General features: G+C 38.1%; 2 protein-coding genes across 3 annotated transcripts; one reads left to right on the forward strand and one right to left on the reverse strand.

The window, feature by feature from the left end:
• Positions 1 to 1,785: 1,785 nt before the first annotated feature.
• Positions 1,786 to 21,321, forward strand: LOC122309759 (chaperone protein dnaJ 16-like). 2 transcript variants are annotated; one of them, XM_043123398.1, is made up of 12 exons: positions 1,787 to 2,218; positions 4,314 to 4,437; positions 4,606 to 4,688; positions 4,798 to 4,909; positions 5,019 to 5,123; positions 18,812 to 18,862; positions 19,857 to 19,946; positions 20,025 to 20,133; positions 20,233 to 20,381; positions 20,462 to 20,515; positions 20,636 to 20,859; positions 20,969 to 21,321. In XM_043123398.1, the coding sequence occupies exons 1-11, from the start codon at positions 2,082 to 2,084 to the stop codon at positions 20,852 to 20,854; spliced, it is 1,233 nt and encodes a 410-aa protein (XP_042979332.1). In that variant the 5' UTR covers positions 1,787 to 2,081; the 3' UTR covers positions 20,855 to 20,859; positions 20,969 to 21,321. The 2 variants fall into 2 exon arrangements, with proteins under 2 accessions (XP_042979333.1, XP_042979332.1); XM_043123399.1 differs by lacking the exon at positions 18,812 to 18,862 and having other exon boundaries at positions 1,786 to 2,218.
• On the reverse strand, positions 11,222 to 13,357 carry LOC122309760. Its single transcript, XM_043123400.1, has 2 exons — positions 11,724 to 13,357; positions 11,222 to 11,442 (listed from the first exon to the last, which is right to left on the reverse strand). The coding sequence occupies exons 1-2, from the start codon at positions 12,652 to 12,654 to the stop codon at positions 11,405 to 11,407; spliced, it is 969 nt and encodes a 322-aa protein (XP_042979334.1). The 5' UTR covers positions 12,655 to 13,357; the 3' UTR covers positions 11,222 to 11,404.
• Positions 21,322 to 21,872: the final 551 nt, after the last annotated feature.

The raw sequence follows: 21,872 nt of genomic DNA on the forward strand, positions 1-21,872 counted from the left end.
TTTATAATAAAAATAATTTTTCAATTTAACGTACCGTATTAAATCACATTAATTTACCAGCAATCACGATAAGGATGACACCATGAAGGGAGAGGGAATCTATCCTCCCAAAAAAGGGAAGTACTACATATATATAAAGAGATTTCATAAAATTAAACTCATAAATTGATATGCTTCATATGATACATTAGATATACTTTATAATAAAAATAGTTTTACAATCTAATATAGTGCATCAAACCATGTTAGTTTGTGCATTTATCTTTGTGAGATTTCTTTGTGGGTAAAATATTTATTAAAAAAATAGAACAAAAGGAAAAAGAATATGAGATTTTTAAATTTTGTCACCCATTTACCTATATAAAAATATTCCAACCTCAAAAAATTATGGCCCCTAATTTTTTATGATTTTAATTCTTCCATTATTAAACAATACTTTTTAAAATAAAAGATTTATAATTTTGATGATAGATTAGATGAGTGTAAATGATTCTGTTAACCAAACAACAAATGCAAGTTTCTCTAAAAAAAGACAACAGATATATAAAAATAAATATAACGGGAGACATCACGATGAGTTCAGTTGATCCATGTACTGACTCTAATAATTATAATCCCAATTATACGAAAAGAACTTTTTCAAAATAATAGACACAATGATGCAGCAATATCTCATCAATGCTCCATCCCATCCTTTTCTTGGGTATACATTTTGTTACACACTAATGTCACATGTCATCATAAAGTAGACCACAAAATCACACTGACAACTATACAATCTCACTCCTCAATGTACTTTGTAATTTATGTTGTATATTGAATCAGTTTTAATTCGTTAATCCCGTGTTGTGTTGTATTCCTAAATCACGAAAAAATTTGTCAACTTAGAGATAGATTGGATCCGTTTGAGGAGTAAGAATATTTTATTATTATTTTTATTACTATTTACAAAATATATGAGATGACTTCACTACTCAAATGCAAGTTAAGTCAAATTGGAATAATATAAGAATGGTATTTGGTTAATTTGAAATGCTTGGCTTAGTTTGTATTTATAATTATTTTTATTTTATTTCATCTCATTTAATTATTATAATTATTTTAAATTTTTATAAAAAATAAAATAAAAAATTCAAATTTTTTCAAATTTTAAAATAAAAATAATATTAAAAAAATATATTTTAATAATATTTTATTTAATTTTTATTTCAATTATCCTTATTTCACCTTAACTCATTAAAAAAAAAAAAACTACTAACCGTCGGCGTCCCAGAAAACTTTTGAGGCAAATAAAAACAGTAACATAAAATGCTCCGAAAAGAGTAATAACAGTGTCAACATGAATGATGTCATTAATGGTTGAGGTCAAGTTTCTCTTTGGCCCAACCACTGATTGCGATTTCAATAGTCTACCCTTTTTGGCATTGATTATGCCTAAAAATCACTCAAATCCCAAACCACAACAAGTAGTTTCCCACTCTTTCCCCCCCACCCCCCAACCATTTATTTGTTTTTTTATTTTTTTGAACCAAATAGCCTCTTCAGACTTCAAGTTCAATTTCGTCCGACACACTCTTCCGTACGCCTTTATGCGTCCTACGCACCCCTCCCAACATCAGGCTCTCAAGCCACTGATCTACCACGCGCACTCGGGACTGCCCACGTGGCAACCGCATCAGCAGTCCTCGTGTGTGTTACGCACCCGCCCTGCGTACTTTACCCGAAAGCAAAATTCATTTTCAAAATTTTTTAAAAGTGCAATATAAAAAATAATAAAACACCTACTGATTTGTAATTTCCCCTCCAATTTATCGTCTTGTTCTCTCTCTCTCTCTCTCTCCTTTTCCGAGCTTCCAGCTTGGAGTGGAGTGCTCTCTCTCTCTCATCGCTTGGGGTGTCCCAGCTTCGAAAGCCACCCATGATGATCTTTGAGATAGTTCGTGGAGAATGAGAGACAATTCAGAAAAAGTTGTGCTTCCAAGTTCCTGAGCTTTTCTGTTATTTTTTTCTTTTGGAGTGAGGAGGGGGGGTTCAGTGGTATTTCTAGGGTTTTAACGAAGAATAACCGATTACTTTGGAGAATGCCGACCCACAGATCGAAATCCGAGAAGCATGCTGCTGCCAAGCTGCTCCGGCGGGACCCCTACGAGGTTCTCAGCGTCTCGCGGAACTCCACAGATCAAGAAATCAAAAGCGCCTACAGAAGGATGGCTCTTAAGTATGTTACAACTGTATATTTCAAATTATTTTCATCTACATATAGTCATTATTTCTAAGTTTTTTCTTTCTTTTTTTCTTTTTTTGGGGGGGGGGGGGGGTGTAAAGTTTGAATCATGTGTTATTATTGCTCAAATTTGTCCTCCTTGAAGTTGAATAAGTTAGTGTTGGAGATTTTGCGGTTCAGAGTGAGTCTTTTAATTCTTTAGATTTTTGGTGTGGACATATGAAAGGTTTATGATTGCCGTACATTTTAGATGGTATTTAATCGAAAACTGGAGTTTTTATTGCCTAATGTCGTATTTGAATGTCATACATATCTGAATTATAAGTGTATAATGTAAGAATTTTGCTCGATTTAGCTCATCTTTACTGTAGAAGCAAAGAAGCCGAAGAACATCATGCTTTAACACAGTGATTTCCGAGTTTATTGCTAATCCTGGATATGGCAGTTTTGCTAATCCGAACGTTACATCCCACATCATTGGAGAGCATACTAAGTTAGATCCTGGTAAAAGTAGCATAAAGAGAAGCATGAAGATCCTGGCAAAAGGAGATGGCAGGTGGTCCGCGGCAGCAGAGCATGGTGGCCATGTGTATTGGATGCGATGTGTGGTATCCTTGCTCTGGCCAAAAGCTGGAGCTGGTTATTGGGGCGGTAGAACTGGAAAAGATGATACCTCCAGTGGGGCATGTGGGTGGTGGATAAGTGCAAATATGAGTTTCTAAGTCTATGGAAAAAGAAGTCAAGAAAAAATCCTGGCTGACAAATAAAGTAGAAAAACAAGGCTAGAGAACCAACTGGTGGTCAGCAACGAGAGAGTGATGTAAAAAAGGCTAAAAATGGGGCCAAGTGGGTGGTGTGTAGCGGCTACACACTAATGGCATGGAATGTTCAGTGCTTGGTGGGGGTCGAAGGTGACGTGGTGCTTCCATTGGTGGTTGATAAGCAGTGAGAAGATGGACCAAGTGCCCTAGATCTAGCCTCTAATGTCTCGAGAGAGAAAAGAGAAAACTAGAGAAAAATGAACATAAAGAGTGGAGAAACAAGCCAAAGGAGGTGGGGGAAGAGGAAAAGGTTGGTCTAGTTTTATGAGAGGGAGGGGAGTTTCTCCCTTTCTCTGGTGATCTATGAAGAAGAAGGGAGCTTCAATGGGGGGTTTCATGTGTGAGAGAGAGATCGGAGGAGAGAAAACAGTTCATCCTTCCAACTGAAGATGTCTCAGCAATTCATGATGGTGGCAATTGTTTAAACAGGACGTGGAAGTAAAGAGTTAGCAAACCCCATTGTAAACATCTAAGTGAATATTGTGTGGAGCAGAACACCTCAAACTAAGCCTGTTGTGTCCCAAAAAAGAGGTGAATGCCTACTTAAAGCACCAATCCTACTCCAAACAGTGTGAATCAGTGGTTACCGATAAAAAAAAAAACTGTGTGAATCAATAGTCACCAAAAGTGATGCTACTCCAGATTGTGTGAATCAAAAGTCAATAGAAGTGCTGGCGTACATGTGAACCTATATGTTATGGGGGTTTGAATTTATGTCATGTGAACGCTTATCACTAGGTGTTAGATCTATTGAACCTCCAAATGATCTCATTGCAGAGCATCTGTATTTCCATCAATGCTAAATATGATAGTAAAAAGCAAATTAAGGAAAATATCCCAGTCATGACAACTGTGTTCCCCCTTAAACCCCTGATTTCTATCCAGCAGTGGTTTATCTGGGTATTTTATTTCTATATTTTGTCAAGTTAGAGAAATCTGACCAGAAACACATTCCCATCTAGGAATATTTACTTTATTTGCCAGATGTAGAGCGCTTAAGACATTTTGAAGTGTCATTGGTTCATTGTAACAGTAAATAGCTCCCTGACGTTTGCCTTTTGAAGTTAATGGGTTTTCAGTCGAAGTTTTATTCTCTGGTGGATTATGGTCATTTTTAACCTGTTGTATTTAGTTATAGTTCATGTTTTCTACATTTTGTGTTGCCAATATTTTTGCAATATTCTTCCACTGCTCCAAACAAATGTGGCAAATGGGCTAATTGTGCTATAATGCAAATGATCCTAAAGCATTGCACATGATATCTTCAGGTACCATCCTGATAAGAATGCAAATGATCCTGAAGCAGCTGATATGTTTAAGGAGGTGACCTTTTCCTATAATATCTTGTCTGATCCAGACAAACGACGCCAGTATGATGCAGCTGGCTTTGAGGTGAGATATTAATGCCATTTTTTGACATTGCTAACTCTTTGGAAGTCAAGAAGAGCAACTGTGTCCCTACTGGGTTAGTTACGGTTCATTAAGATTGCAATAATTTGTTTTATGCTTAGCTCACTATTGAAAGCTGGTGTGGAACATGGAATGTTGTTTTTTGCCTAGGCTGTTGATTCGGGAAGTCAAGAATTGGAGCTAGATCTTTCAAGTTTGGGAGCCGTGAACACCATGTTTGCTGCACTTTTTAGGTATCTAACTAACTATTTCCTTTTCTTGTTTTTAATGGTGAAAATTTTCTCTTTGATTTTCATGAGCTCTATGCTCTAAGTATTATTTTCACGATTTTCTACATAACAGTAAACTTGGTGTGCCGATCAAGACCACTGTATCAGCTACAGTCTTGGAGGAGGCACTTAATGGTGTGATCACCCTTCGCCCACTTCCATTGGGGCAACCTATATCTAAGAAGGTGAGCTATTCTTACTCCAGTTGTCTTTCTCTTTCAATAACCCGCCCGTACCAGTTGTATAGTATTGCTGATTTGACTTTTTTGCTTTTTAATATTTTTTTAATAATAGGTTGAGAAGCAGTCTGCTCACTTCTATGCTGTTACAATAACAGAAGAGGAAGCTCGAGCTGGATTTGTATGTCGAGTGCAATCATCAGACAAAAGCAAATTCAAGGTTAATAACCCCTCTAACTCACATGCAATAAAAACTGCATGCTCTTTCAATTTTATTATTATTTTTTATAAGTAAGAAGATATTTTATTGATATAGAGATAGACATAGCCCAAGTACACAGGAAGTATACATGTAATTACATCTATTTAGGAACTAGAAAAGGTTATAAGGAAATCATGGAAGTTGAGACCATTGAAGTCTATAGCAATGATGTACATAAATAAAGTCTTCCAGAAAAACCTCATTCCAAGGAGCACTCACAATCCTTGAAACTTCTATCATTTCTTTCACTCCAGATGCACCAAGTAGAAAAATGGGAGCCATCTTTCACACAACTGTGATTTGTGGTGTCCCTGTGATCTCTTGCTAACTAGCTAGTAGATCAATCATCCTCCTTGGCATAACCCATGCTAATTTCACTTTGCTGAAAAAGTAATTCCATATGGCCCTTGAAAACTCACAATGTAGAAGTAAATGATCCGCTATTTCTGCACATACAACACTAGTCAATGAGGATGAGCCCATATTCCTTAGATTTTCATTGGTCATAATCTTCCCTAAAGATGTTGCCACACAAAAAAAAGCAGCATTAGGAGGTGCTTTACTCGGCCAAATGCTCTTCCAAGGAAAGTGATTACTAGCTAGAGTAGTGAAAGCCTCATAGAAAGCGTACAAAAAATTTTCCTTTGCTAGAAGGCCGCCACACCAACTTATGCACCACTGTATCAACAGGTCTAATGGTGTATAGCAAGTTAAAGAACTTAACAAGGACATTGGTGCAGGATCAAAATAGAAGATTATTCTGACGGCTAGTTAGACAACGAAAGCTAGAGATTGAGATTGAGAAAACTCACAAATAGAGAGAAACTCTGAGAATTAAGGTTTATAATCCTAAATCAAAGATCATGTTCTAAAATCCACAAGCCGAGTTTAAATAGCTAACAAAAAATGGCAAAATTGTAATTAAGACCCGCCATAACAAACATCATGCCAAAAATTGATTCTATTGCCATCCCCCATACACAGCCTAGTATTGCTAGAGAAAGAACACCAACCTTTCTGGATATGCTTACATAACCTAACTCTTTATGCCCCCCTAATTTCATTAGAGCACCAACCCCTCCTTATACTCCCTCCCATACTTAGGATCAATCACCACCTTCTATAATGCTTCTCTCTCATAATTATATCTCCCAAACCATTTCCCAAGAAGAGCCTTATTGAAGGCTCTCAAATTGAGAACCCCCAACCCACCCTTCATTGGAGAGCACACATTGTCCCACCCACCCAAGTGAAACTTAAACTTGTCGCCAAGTCTACTCCATAGAAAATCTCGTTGGAGCTTCTCAATCCGAAGGGCAATACTAGTTGGGAGAGGAAATAATGACAATAAATATGTGGGATGGTTTGAGAGGGTACTCTTTATTAATGTAATTTGATCATTTTTAGATAAATACAATCTTTTCCACCCAGCCAGCCTACGCTCTATCTTTTCTAGCACGTCATCCCAAATAGTCTTGACTTTGAATGATGCTCCTAGCGGAAGGCCAAGATACTTCATAGGCAGTGAAGAGGCCATACAACTCTATGTTGGCCAGCCCCTTGACATTGTGCACGTTACCCACAACAACTAGCTCTGTTTTAGAGAGATTTATTTTTAAACCTAAGACTGCCTCAAAACAAAGCAAGATAGCTTTTAAAGATTGAATATGACCTTGATATGCCTCACAAAATAACAGTGTCATCTGCAAACAAAAGATGCGAAACAATAGTAGAGCCATGGTTCCACTAAATAACCTGAGAAAAAACCTTCCTTAATTGAAGCTGACAACATCTTCTTACGGTCTCCATGACAATAATAAATAAGAGGGGTGATAATGGATCACCTGGTTGCAATCCTCGCGAATTGTTAAAGAAACCTACAGGATTACCATTCATCAAGATCGAGAAGCGAACCGTTGACACACAATGCCTCATTCATACCCCCTTCTCCCCTAAACCACATCTACTCAACAAATAAAAAAGAAATTCCCAATTAACGTGATCATAAGCTTTCTCCATGTCTATTTTACATAAAATACTCGAGACTCTTGACCTAATCCTATTGTCCAAATATTTGTTAGCAATAAGGATCGAGTCTAATATTTGTCTACCTCTAACAAATGCATTTTGAGACTTAGAGATTATTCTATCCATGACTGTGCTCATCCTATTAGCAAGAAATTTTGAAATTATCTTGTACATACTGCCCACAAGACTAATAGGATAGAAATCTTGTACATCTATTGTACCAGCCTTTTTAGGGACAAGTGCAATAAATATAGCATTTAAACTCTTCTCAAATTTCTCAGAAGTGCAAAATTCATGAAAAACCCACGACATCCTCTTTTATCACCTCCCAACAAGTCTGAAAAGATGCCATAGTAAAACCCATCAGGGCCCAGAGCTTTGTCTCTATTCATTTTCCTAACTACTTGTTGTATCTCTTCCTCTTCAAAGGGTCTCTCTAGCTAAACCATACTTTTCTGATCAATGGCCTCAAAAGATAGACCATCTAATCTAGGCCTCCAATCAAAAGGTTCCAAAAGCAGCTCTTCAAAATGTCCAGCAAAATGATCCTTGATCACTGATTGGTCTAAAGAAACACAACCATCTATGATCACAGTCTTGATGACATTATTCCTCCTATGTGAGTTGGCAACTTGATATATATTTTTTTTTGTGAATTTATCCCCCTCCCTAAGCCACAATGCTTGACTTTTGCCCCCTAGAGATCTCTATTAGGATCACCCTTTCTAAATTTGAAATGACTTGGCTTTTGCGGGTGCTCTCTACTTCTACACCTTCCAATCTTTGTAACTCTTGTAGTAAGGTCTTCTTTTGTAGATCTACATTGCCAAATACCTGTTTGTATCATGACTTCAAATCCTTCTTTAAAGCTTTCAATTTACTGGCCAATATGATACAGGAAGTGCCCTGTAATTGGTATGCGCTCCGCCATTGTCTAATCAATTACACAAACCCATAAGTTTTTAGTCACATGTTCTCGAATTTAAAGTGCCTTTGTCCCCCTTGGATGCCTCCACAATCCAATAGTATAGGAATGTGATCTGAATATATCTGTGGTAGTCTATTCTGGCATACATCTGATTATTTTTTTTTTTTTTGTTTTTTTGTATATTAATATCAATAGGAGGAACCAAGTACACATGCCGTATACAATAAACACCTAGCCCATACTAGAGAGCCCCTAATGACCAATAAGCCTGAAAATTAGATATCTATCCAAAGTACTGTCAAAATGGCTTGAATACCTCATTGTGAGGATTTCTTATCATTATAAAGGCACCAAAGTGCAATATACACGGCTAGAATTAAGCCTAGATTACAGTAAATGAAATCTGTCTATGTATGGAAACTAGCCTTCTGTACAGATTCTACGTAAATAAATATATACAAGTGTCTAAATCTAAATAAGGAAATACAGAGCATATCACGCTAACATCCCCCCTCAAATTGATGCTGGGCGGTCAAGAAGCATCAATTTGCTGACAAGAAACTGATGACGCTGTCGTGTCATAGCCTTTGTAAACACATCGGCGATCTGGAGATTAGTAGAAACATGAGGAAGTGTAATTATACGATAGTCCAAGATTTCCCGAATGAAATGACAATCCACCTCAATATGTTTGGTACGTTCATGAAACACAGGATTGGCAGCAATCTGAATGGCACTGGTGTTGTCAGCATGGAGAGGGGTAGGAGAGGACTGAACACAACCAATTTCAGCAAGAAGACCCCGAAGCCAGAGAATCTCAGAACAAGCAGCGGACATTGCACGGTATTCAGACTCGGTAGAAGATTTGGAGACACGATCCTGTTTCTTACTCTTCCAAGAGAGTAAGGAGTCACCAAGAAACATGCACCAACCTGTAACAGATCGGCGCGTATCAGGACAACCTGCCCAATCAGCATCACTGTAAGCCACAAGACGAAGAGGAGTGCCAGTAGGAAAGAACAGGCCACGACTAGGGGAACCTCGAAGATATCGAATAATACGACGAACAGCAGCCAAGTGGAGATGGCGTGGAGCCTGCATGAACTGACTCACTTGCTGAACAGCAAAGGAAATATCAGGGCGAGTAATAGTCAAATAATTCAGACTCCCCACTAACTGTCGATATAGGGTGGGGTCAGAGAGTAGATCACCCTCTTCCCGACGATACTTCGTGTTTACTTCCAGAGGAGTATCCACAGAAGAAGTATCCTGAAGACCAGCCAAAGTAATCAGATCCTGAGTGTATTTATGCTGATTCAAAAAAATGCCAGAAGAATCAATATGGACTTCCAATCCCAAGAAGTAAGTAAGAGGACCAAGATCCTTCATATGAAAGGATGCTTGGAGATGATGCTGCAATCGGGTGATCAGAGCAGAGTCTGTCCCAGTAATAACAATATCATCAACATAAACCAGAAGAAGAACAATGCCAAGAGATGTCTTGCAGAAAAATAAAGAAGAATCATAGGCACTCTGCTTAAAAGAAAACTGAAGCAAAGTGGAGCGAAATTTGTCAAACCACGCTCGGGGAGCCTGCTTCAGCCCATACAACGATCTTTTCAATTTACAGACATCCGAGGAGGAAGAGGAGGACAAACCAGCAGGAAGGGTCATGTAGATTTCTTCTTTGAGATCACCATGAAGAAAAGCATTTTTGACATCCATCTGATGAAGAGGCCAGCCTTGAGAGGCAGCAACCGAGAGAATGGTCCGAACTGTAGTCATCTTGGCAACCGGAGCAAAAGTCTCCTCATAGTCCACCCCATATTCTTGCTGATTACCAAGTGCAACCAACCGGGCCTTATACCGATCCAGAGTCCCATCAGAATGCAGCTTGATGGAATAAACCCATTTACAACCAATGGCTTTCACCTGAGCAGGACAAGGAACAACATCCCATGTATGATTAGCCTGAAGAGCCTGGAGTTCCTCAGCCATCGCCGCCCGCCAACAATCATGTTTAGCTGCCTCAGAGTAACCTGACGGGATGGGAATGGAGGACAAGGTAGCATGAAGAGAGGTATGAGAGAAACCATACCGGTCGGGTGGGCGAGATACTCTGGTCGAACGGCGAGGAACTATGGTAGGAGGCAGATCACCCGTAGAGGATGCATGCTGAACAGGCTCAGATGGCGGACCAGGCTCAGGAAGGGGCAAAGGAGGACGTCGTCTTTCATATACAAGTCCAGATTGGAAACGATCAGGAACAGAAACCGGATCATCAAAATTAGGCAAAGCATGTATCTCAGGTAAAGACTCAACAGAAGAAGGAAAGAAGGACTGATTCTCAAAGAACACAACATGACGAGAAATACGAAATCGGTTAGAGCATGAATCAAAGCAAACATAGCCTTTGTGAGAAGCACTATAACCCATAAAAGCGCATCGAACAGATTGAGCAGATAACTTATGTCGTTCATGAGAAGGCAAATGAACAAAGCAGACACAACCAAAAGTATGCATATCAAGATAGGTAGGATGTCGATGATACAAACGAAAATAAGGACTTTCAAAATTCAAAACACTGGATGGTAATCTATTAATTAAATAAACTGCCGTAGATAAGGCTTCGACCCAGAATTGAGGGGGAACAGAGGATTGGAGTAGTAACGTACGAACGACATCCAACAAATGTCTATTTTTCCGTTCAGCAACACCATTTTGTTGAGGTGTATACGGACAAGAACGTTGAGAAACAATGCCTTTTTGATTAAGAAAATCATGAAACTCACGAGACATGTACTCACCACCCGAATCAGACCGCAAAATTTTAATGCCAGAAGAAAACTGAGTTTCAACATAAGCAGTAAATTGTTGAAAGACAGAGAAGACCTCAGATTTTGAGCGAAGAAAATAAATCCAAGTATACTTTGTATAATCATCAATGAACGTAACAAAGTATTTATAATTTGCATGAGAGATAACGGGAGAAATGCCCCACACATCACTATGAATCAAATCAAAACAACGTTCAGCAGGAGTACTATGAGAAGGAAAAGCAAGAGACTTACTTTTGCCTAATTTACAAGTGGAACAATCAAAAGAGAGAGAAGAAAATTGATCTTTATTGCCCAACAAACCAGAGTTTATGATATGAGATAAAATAACGGAATTAGGATGACCTAACCGTTTATGCCATACTTCACACTTATTGTTCACAGTGTTACAAGCAAATGAAATGACATCAGGAATGGAAAAATGTAAAGGAAATAAACGTCCAACTTTAGGCCCCCTCGCGAGTATCTTGCCCGACACCTGATCCTGCACAAGACAACCATCACGAGAAAAACGAACATCACAGTTGTTATCAACTAGTTGACCCACTGAAATAAGACTAGTAGAAAGCTGAGGAGATACAAAAACATCTCGAACAGTGGAATCCATATCCCCAATAGCATGAATAGGTAACTGACTACCGTTAGCAATCTGAATGTGTGTCGATCCAGTATAAGGTCGAATATTGCTAAGTGTATCAGAAGAACTAGTCATGTGATTAGATGCACCCGAATCAACAAGCCATGAGGGAGAAAGGGAACCGTTACCTTGCAGCCCTAAGGCTGAAAAAGCTGAAAGAATCATTTGCTGAACCTTCTCAGTAGTAAGGGTAGATGAGTCATTAATAGGAGTAGAAGAAGCGGAACCCACCGTAGCCTGATAAGCATGAGCCTGGCGATTTTGGGGACGTGTAGGACAATCTTTGATAATATGTCCAGGCTTCTTATAGTAGTTGCAAGATTTTCGTGCACAATTATTAGCAATATGTCCGTATTCTTTGCAACTGAAACATTGAACAGTCCGCATGTCTCGTCCCTTGCCTTTTCCGTGAGCAGCATAAGCAACAGCAGTGGGTATCATTGTGTCGTGCTGATAAGTAGCCTGGGTGGCAAGTCGCTGCTCCTCACGAAGTAATTCCCCAAAACAAATATCCAAAGACGGCACAGGAGCACGATTCATCAAATTAGAGCGAGTGACCTCAAATTCAGGACGTAACTTCATTAAAAATTGATCGCGCTTGCTTTGCTCATGAATTTCCTGCACAACAGAGAGAGACTCTTCTGGTACCGTGGCATAAATTATGTCAGTAAATTCTCCCCAAAGATTATTAAATCCAGAAAAATAATCCTGAATGGAGAGATTGCCCTGAGTGTAACTGGCAATTTCATACTCTAACTGAGACCGTCGAGCCATATGGTCCTGATTATACACCTTTTTCAAATATTCCCACATAGATTTAGCAGTTTTATAAGGCCTCAAATTGAGAACAATGAGAGGATCAACCGATGCTAAAATCCATGTCATCACCCTAGCATCTTTGATCTGCCACTGAGCTAATTTAGGAAGCTCAGTAGGAGCCGGATTACTCCCATCAATATGATCCCATAACTCCTTTCCCATAACAAATAAACGGAATTGAAATTCCCATGCAGAATAATTTTTACCCGTAAATTTTACGGTAAAAGACTCGGAAGACATGAGGCCCGTAAAAAAAATAAGCAACGCCGAATTAAAAAAATAATACCTGACCAACCAAAAACTGCCGACAATCTAAAGGGAATAAAGAGACTGCCGAAAGCTCCAGAAACAACTGCTGCCGAGACCAAAAAAATGACAAGTGCTGCTGCCGATACCCAACCCACGAAGCCGAAATGGAAAGAGGCAGCAGAAAAACACAAACCAGCAACGTAAAGGGCAACAGAAAGTGCCGATTAGAAGTCTGGAACCAGAGCCACGCAAAAGACTGCTGAAAGCCACAGGAAAACCCGTAACCCACAACCAGACTGCACCGAAAATCACACAGAGAGGACCGAAACACCAGAACACACGAAACCCACAGCCAAAAACCACCCAGAGAGGACCGAACCACCAGTCCAGCACCAAAAGACAGCACAGATGCTGCCGAGAACACCAAAAAAAATTGCCCGAAGGAAAAAAAAATGTAAGACTAGTAACCTGCTCTTGATACCATGTCAAAATGGCTTGAATACCTCATTGTGAGGATTTCTTATCATTATAAAGGCACCAAAGTGCAATATACACGGCTAGAATTAAGCCTAGATTACAGTAAATGAAATCTGTCTATGTATGGAAACTAGCCTTCTGTACAGATTCTACGTAAATAAATATATACAAGTGTCTAAATCTAAATAAGGAAATACAGAGCATATCACGCTAACAAGTACACCAAGAACAAATGAGAATAAAACACACCTTCCCAACCCCTTGTTTCCCATAAGACTAATACTCCACCCAAAACTCCCTCTATGAGGACAGCTTCATCAGGAAACTACATATCCCAAGATGGGAATATAACAAATTTGTCCAATCCAGACCATACATAATTATTAGACCATGTAGATCTCTACCCCCAATAAGAGGGATGTCCATAAGATCAATCTCGAATATGAAATGAGAGAATTCAACCATTGCATGGTTTTGTCGTCTCTCTCCTAATCTCTCACTCAGGAACCTTATCACATTGAAATCCTTGCCAATATACCACAGGACATCCCACCAAGTACACAATCCTGCGAGCTCTTCCCATAATAACCGCCTCTCGCTATCCAAATTAGGGCTATAAACCCCAAACGCCCATAGAAAAAAACATCTTCAGAATTTTTAAATGAACACCCCACCGAGTATTCCCTTACAAACTCGTTGAGATTCTCCACCACTCTTTTACCCCACATTACCAAGACTCCGCCTAACACCACACTCGAAGCTAGATATGATCAGCCTGCATACTGATGGCCCCAAATACTTTGGATAATACTTCTTGTGATAAGATTCAATTTAGTCTGCATCAAACAAATGATGTCCACCTTCTATTGTCTTAACATATTTTTTATTCGGAGGCATTTATCTATCTTGTTCAACCTCCTAACATTCCAAATAATAAGTTTGGGCTTTATTTATCAATAACTACAGCCCTCCCTTTGTTCCTTCCTCGGCTTGCACTCCCCTCATTATTTTCATAATTAACAAACCAAGATAGCCTCCTCAACTCTCTGTTTTGTTTTGACCCCATACCATGGTGGTAGTGCCTACCTCAATTGCTGTTAGGAGTGCCTTGAATTGTTCTTCAAAACCCTCACAGGAGATCCCTACACAACTTTGAATTTCCTCCACTTTTTGTATGACCCAATCTAAGGATAAACGACGACATATAAAAAGGATAAACAAGGAGGAACAATACAAATAAGGAGAGGATCATTCCCAACTTCCTTACCATCCATATTATCAAAATGGTGAGGAATCTTCCCTGAGGTGAGTGTGGAACCAAGTTGGAATCTGCCTTCCTCATTTTGTTGTAGCGCCTCGCCCATGTTGGACCTAGATAAAGCCATTGTTCCTTCCCCTTCTACCTCCCCCCTCATTCACGTTATCACCCATTGATGCCTCACTTTCCGAAATGGCAGAACAGGTAGTCACCGTTACTAGGTATTTTTCCAGTGCTAGAATGGACATCTGTACTATGTTGTGGACGATCTCCTGCACAGAACTCTCTAGCGACCCTTTAAGTGATATCCCCCCTTGTTTCTGACCTCCCGATAATATTGCGACCCTCACATCCACCAAACACTGAGGCATAATCTGTGTCCAACGTTGACGACATCAATCTTGCAACCGTGGTGACGAGAGGCAGCCCAGAGTTCATCAAAGCATTGATTTGTGTCATCCCACAGGGCATCGACCCTCCTAGTAAATCATTGTGCCGTGCCGTCTATCTTTCTTTTTCAGTCAGTCTTGACACTAGGTTTCCGGCACAGGTGTCGTCACGGGCCCCGGAAGTGGATGAAGATCCCAATTCGAATTGTGAAGTCCTTTGGGCTTGACTCGTACCACTGTGTACTGCGCTCTTCTTTCTTCACCACTACCCATTGCAACCTCTGTTTACATTTTGGTCTTCTTGCCTATCTCCTTCCCCTTCCCATCTCCCTGAGTCACCACAGGGACCTTATTAGTCGGTAGTATGGATAAAAGCATGCTTTATCTCCTTAGACATGCTTTTCCTACCTTCCCTCCCTTTCGATATCACTATCAAACCTCGACGTCCTCTATCACTATAATTAGTGATTTCCAAGTGACATCAAAAGCATTGTCCCGCCGATGAGCAACCAGTGTTGTAGTCCCAATGCAATGAATTGAAAAAAATCTTTCCTTCCCTTCAATAGTGACCACTCTTCCATTGTGTTTGCTAACCAACGAGCATTGGTATGGCTGAAAACCATCTTCTTGATGGCCTTCCTACTTCTCTTGGTGATACAAAAGTAACTCCCCCCTCCAAGGATAATAAGAACACCTTTGTTTCTATTATTAAGTGTTTTTAAGACCCCATCCTTATCAAATAACCACTGAGAACTTAGAAAATGGCTAACAAAATATTAGTTCCGATGTACATCATCGGAATATTACATCCATCTTACATGTGTATAGAGAGAAAAACTTTAGGAGAGAGAAATATCTTCACCATCTTCCATCGAAAGCCTAATATACTTGCTATATGCAAAGCGATCCCACTCAAGTCAAAGTCTTTAAGAATGTAGTTGCCAGCCAAAAGGTGAAACTAGGCCTTTGTGTCACTGGTTAACGGCCACCAACACACTGTTGCTATTAGACCATAAATCATTCATAGAGATTTGGAATAATCTCTATTTCCAGTCTTATGAAGGTTGGCTTGTTTATTATTATTATTTTTTAGAATAACTTTGGCTTGTTTATTATTGGTTTGTGTTTTTTATAGTCTTATGGAGGTTGGCTTGTTTTTAACATTTTTGGAATAACTTTTAAGCGATTGAGGCAACTTCTTCATGGTTAAAATTACATAGGAAACAAAAGACAATAAGGTCTGGTTTGGATAGAGAGATCTTTCCATCTCATCTCAATATCCAAATGCTACAAACACAAATACTTTTTAATTTTAAAATTTCAACTTTTTCATTTAATCATTATCTAATTATTATAACTTTCCTAAACTTTCAAATAAAACGCAAAAAATAATTTAATTTTTTCAAATTTCAAAACCAAAATAATATTAAAAAATTATATTCTAACAATATTTTGACTTTATAATATTTTTATTCAACTTTTTCTCTCATTTTTCAAAATCCCATGAAACATTTTAACTCAAATCATTTCACTACTATTCACAAACAATTTCAACTCTCTTGATCTTAATTCACTATCCAAACCAACCCTAATAGTTTTCTATGTTTACTTTTAGAACAAAAGGCTTGCATGATTGAAGCGCCTCAAATTCTAATTATTATTGTATTTATATACATTTATGTCAAAGTTTTATTATCAATCAGTTTAACTTGCATATTAACTAATGCTTCTTGGTTGACCTGTTATGGTATTTTGGAGGCATAATCCTATAGGTGTTTTTCTCGGACCTATTTGGTTTTATAGATGGTTTCAATCTATCTCATTTCATCTCATCTCAACATCCAAACACTAGGGGTGGCAATTCGTGTTTGCGGGTCTTGTTATTGTCGTGTTAAGTGATAGACATTCGACTATATGAATCAACCCAAATCTAACCAGTTAAGGTAAATGAGCCAAACCTTCAAATCCTAATCCAACTCATTTAAATAATGGGTGGTGTCCCCTCTTGAGCAGGAGGTTAAAAGGCTCTCTATAGACCCCAATATGGGCGAGGAAGGCATCGAAAGGAGAACCTACAGGTGGGTTGCTCTTGGCTGATCTCTGGTCCTTACGAATAAGGCACCGCGGTGAAGGTGACAAATTTGCTAGCAAAGATGTCTTTTACCTCGGGGATTAGTTGAGAACCAGTGCCTTATCTAGGGCAGTGAAAATTCTCTGATAACTCATCATAAAAAAAAAATGAAAAGAAAAGAAAATGGGTGAGGTTGGGTCACCTGTTTTGATTGGTTTAGTAATTAATTAGAAATAAGTCGACATGATGTGACTCATTTTAACTCGTTACATGTAAATAGGTTGAGTTAAAATGCCTAACTCATTTGATTTGATTAACATAATTTCACATAAAAGTTAAAATTTATATTTATTAGTAACCACAATATTTTTAAAAAAAATAAGACTGCATACTAACAAAAAAATATCAATATTTTCAAATTTTAAATTATAATAAAACCAATATTATAAACTCTATGATAACAAAAATGTGCATAGATCCATAATTACAATCCCAATAATAAAAACATAAGCATATTGAAAAATATCAACATTACAATCCAACAATAATAAAATTGTAATTTTGAAATAAAATTTAAATGAGTTTTGCGGTTTGAATTTGGGTTAAGCAGGTTGACCTGTTTATTAATCGTGTCTCAACGGGTCAATTCGTTTTGACCTGAATCCATTTATATCAAATCCAAACCTACAAATTTTATGTTGTGTTCGTGTTAGGTTTATAAGTCGTGTCATATATTGCCATCCGTACCAAACACCATTCAAACACAAACATTTTTCAATTTTAATTTTTTAAATTTTCAACTTTTTCATTTAATCATTACAACTTTTCTAAACTTCCAAATAAAATATAAAAAACAATTCAACTTTTTCAAATCTCAAAACAAAAATAATATTAAAGAAATATATTCTAACAACATTTTAATTTTATACTATTTTTATTCAACTTTGCCGAAATCCTATAAAATATCTTAATTCAAATCATTTCACTACTATTCACGAATTATCTTAGTACTATTCACAGGTTTCTTATCTTATTTCATCTCATCTATGTAATCAAATGAGGCCTTCCTCTTTGATTGCCAATTAGGTCCTCTCTCTCTCTCTCTCTCTCTAACACACACATTTGTGCTTTCCTAAAGAGTAGAGTGGTGAGCTGCTTAATCTTCATTTTTGCTTGCCAATAGACCACTTATGGTCACAGCCTTGGAACTAGACCGTTGATTCCTATTTTCTTTACTGAAGCTTGAACCATTTCCTTTCCACTCCCTAGGCCTTTCAAAGTGATCTGAAAGGATAATAATTCAGCCCAGGGATGATTTTGCAGTTCTGTGTCTTCTAAGTTTGTGTCTGGTCAGTTGTTCCACAAATAAGCCTGTAGACAGTCTGGCTTTTGTCATTGTTACTAAATATTATGTTTTAAAATATGTAGCCTTTTTTTTGAACTTCTAAAAAAACTATGGTGCCTGATTTCATTGTCTAACTACAAAGTTCACCTTTTTCAACTTGAGACTGTAACAAGGGCAGATATTTTTGCATTTCTAATGCAATTGAGTTGGTGCTTCTGTGATACTTGTGTCATGGTTTCTGGAAAATGTACAATGATCAGGGAGCTTCTTCTTTACCATGCCAGCTGGGAAAAGGAAAAAAAATCAGAAACCTTTTCTTAATCACTTTCTATGGTGTTAGTGTATACTATTTCTACTCAGTTTCTCATGGGTTCTGACATTTAAACTCTGAAGTTTAATCTAAATCCTGTATTTGTTAACTTTGAATCTGTCATTAACTTTGGAGGGATTATAGTTTATTTTTTTGGTCTAAAATCTATATTATGCTAGTCGTACAATGTACTCGGCATTTAGGTAATACAATATATGCTGAGTAATTACCTTAATAATAGTATTTTTTGTTTGTGAATCATCATCATTATTTTCACTAATATATTAGCTTTTCACAGTTATTGTACTTTGATCAGGAAGAGAATGGTGGATTAAGCCTAGCGCTGCAGGTATCAAGCATTTTGTTCTCTCATTTTATTTGGGTTAAGGATCATTGAGCAGTTTTGTCCAATGATAACTGATGACTGCTGGCATTCCTGGTCACATTTACTTATGAAAAAGAGGATCATTGAGCAGTTATAAATCTCTGATTGAGTTTTTCCTAATGAGCTTTGAAGCATAGTAGAGTGATTGACAGATGAAAATAATTGAAGTGTTAAGGTTTTCATATGTGATTTCATTCTTTTGATTTTACAAGATCATGTGCTTGTGTCTTTTTGTGTGTCTGGGCATAAGTTCTATCTGATTTATTGTTTACTTCTCTTACATTTGTAGATCTTATTCCTTTCCTTGAATGATCTAACCCTATTGAAAAAACTAAATTTTGTAGTTGCTTTTCTCTTGAAATAGCTAGGTTTACCTAGCACAGAATGTCAGCACCTTAATAAAATGTTCTGTGTGTGCGTGCATGTGCGCGCGCGTGTGAGAGAGAGAGAGAGAGAGAGAGAGAGAGAGAGGTGAAGGATAGGGTTGCATTGCTTGTATTCGGCAGCTGCACTGCTGTATATACCCACACAAACATCATAGGGTAGCGACTATGATATCTTTTGTGGTCTTCGATGGTTCTTTGCACAAATGAACCCTCGAAATGTATCATATATGTTTTAAGGACCTTTTTTATTATGATGGGGGAACCACCTCACAGCTGAGTCCTTAGGACGGACTCACCCATGGAACCTAAACCACCGGGGAGACGAGCACAGCAACCCACCACCATGGTCTCCCACTTAAATCGCACTTTAATCACAAGGCGAATCGAACCTGTGACATGGGGCTCATGCACACAAGTTTGCCCTTACCACTTGGCTACCCATGGGTGGGTTATATGTTTTAGGATTTTTAAGGCACAAATTAGCCTTTTCTCATGCTGTTGCCATTTGCTGCTTTGCATGTTATATAACAGTCTGTTTCTTATGCTCAAGTTATATACAATTATTCCTGTAGGAGGAAAGTGTCAAGACGGGAAAGATCACATCCGCTGGAATGTATTTTCTTGGCTTTCCTGTTTATCGGTTGGATCAGACGATGACTTCAGTGAGCTGATGAATATACTCTTCAACTTCTATCGTGTCCATAATTTTTTGTCTGATTTTTGGTTTCTCTTTGCACCAGATGGCTGCTGCAAAAGATCCTGATGCTGCTTTCTTCAAAAAGCTGGATGGATTTCAGCCATGCGAAATAACTGAACTGAAGGCTGGCACCCATTTCTTTGCTGTTTATGGTCAGTTAGTTGAGTTGTTTCCAGTTACGTTTATTACGTTTCTTGACTACATGCATTGAACCTGACAACCGCCTTCCTCTTCTGGTCTATTTATTCCAGGTGACAATTTTTTTAAAAGTGCAAATTACACAATAGAGGCTCTTTGTGCTGCACCATACAGAGAAGAGAAGGAGTATCTTAGGGCTGTTGAAGCTCAAATTCTAACAAAAAGAGTGGAAATATCAAAGTTTGAAAGTGAATACCGAGAGGTCTAGACTTGGAAATAATCATTGTGTATGACTTTTTACACACACATTTCTTTTTGTTAATTTTCACTTTGTGTTGACAGGTTCTGGCACAATTTACTGAGATGACTAGTAGATATGCACAAGAAATGCAAGCAGTGAGTTTTGTCATGCCTAAATTCTATCATAAAAAAGAAAAAAAAAGCCTAAATTCCGTTTCAGAAGTGAGGTTTCAGTATATTGATTTTCCTTGCTCTTGCTGTGTTCTCGTTTTGCAGATTGATGAGCTTCTCAAGCAAAGGAATGAAATACATGCATCTTACACAAGTGCTCCTCCAATGAAGCGGAGTACCAGTAAGAGCAAGAACAAAGGTTCGTTCAAGGAAGCCAAAGAAGAAGATGAGGTGAGAGAGAAGAGATCTACAACGAGGGATCGGTCTAAGAAAAAGAAATGGTATAATATTCACCTGAAGGTTGACAAGAGAAAGCCTTGCTGAAGAGGGTGAGATTTGTAACATGTCCTTTCTTTGTGGACATTTTGTGTTCCCATTTTGATATTAGTTTACCATATTGATTAAATTATTAAGAATGTTCCATTGAAACTAAATCAGGCATCCTGTACTCATATATCCGTTGCAATGGTTTGGCATCTCCACACGCAAAGTACGAGGCTTATAAGCAATTGCAGCAACCTAGTATATTGAACCTGATGATTCTGCTGGAATGGCTCATTCTAGCATTTCAAGGGTGACAATATAGCTCGTTGTAATGTAGGATTCTTTCTTTCTTTCTTCCTTTCCAATGCCTTGGCCATTCTCTTGCTATTTTCTCTCAGTATCGCCGGCCATCATACCTGTAAATTGCCTAATTTATTCATGTAACTTTCATTTCCGCAACTTGTTGAATGGGATGTATTTTTTGGGTTAGAGAAATGAGAAAATATGGCAAGAAATTCCTGCTTCCAGGTCATGGGTATAGCTCGTAGCAAGCAGTTCGATTTCATTTGTTTTCCCTAAATATGGTTACCTTAGGGAAACAGTAGGGATATCAAGAGCTGTTATGTTTTCGCTTTATTCAGGTTCAGCAGCCCTTCATTGAAGGCGTGGTTCTACATATTTGAAATCTTCATAGCCTCGACCATTATCCTCTACTTCATGAATGCTTAATGCGAATGGCTGGCCCTTGTAATCTGAAAGCATTCCCTGCGTGATCTTGTTGATCCATTAGAATCAATGTGGATGGCTTCGGATGGAAACGGATATTATAGATCATGGCTTCTTTTTAAAGATGACTGGGAACTATAGATTTACTCCGGAGTTCGAAATCCTTCCAGAGATTGTTGCCTTTTTCCTTGGGTCCCACTCTAACCGCTCGTATTTCAAACTGGCCATTAGCTATGTTTATTTTTTAATAATTCTTTATCATTTGAATTTTTAGATATATCATTTGAAAAAAAAAATTATTTGATTGTAATTGTCTAGAATCAGTAGCAGATAGTCTTGCACCTTTTTATTA

The sequence above is a fragment of the Carya illinoinensis genome, chromosome 5 (genome assembly GCF_018687715.1).
Source record: "Carya illinoinensis cultivar Pawnee chromosome 5, C.illinoinensisPawnee_v1, whole genome shotgun sequence".
Classification (NCBI taxonomy): domain Eukaryota; kingdom Viridiplantae; phylum Streptophyta; class Magnoliopsida; order Fagales; family Juglandaceae; genus Carya; species Carya illinoinensis.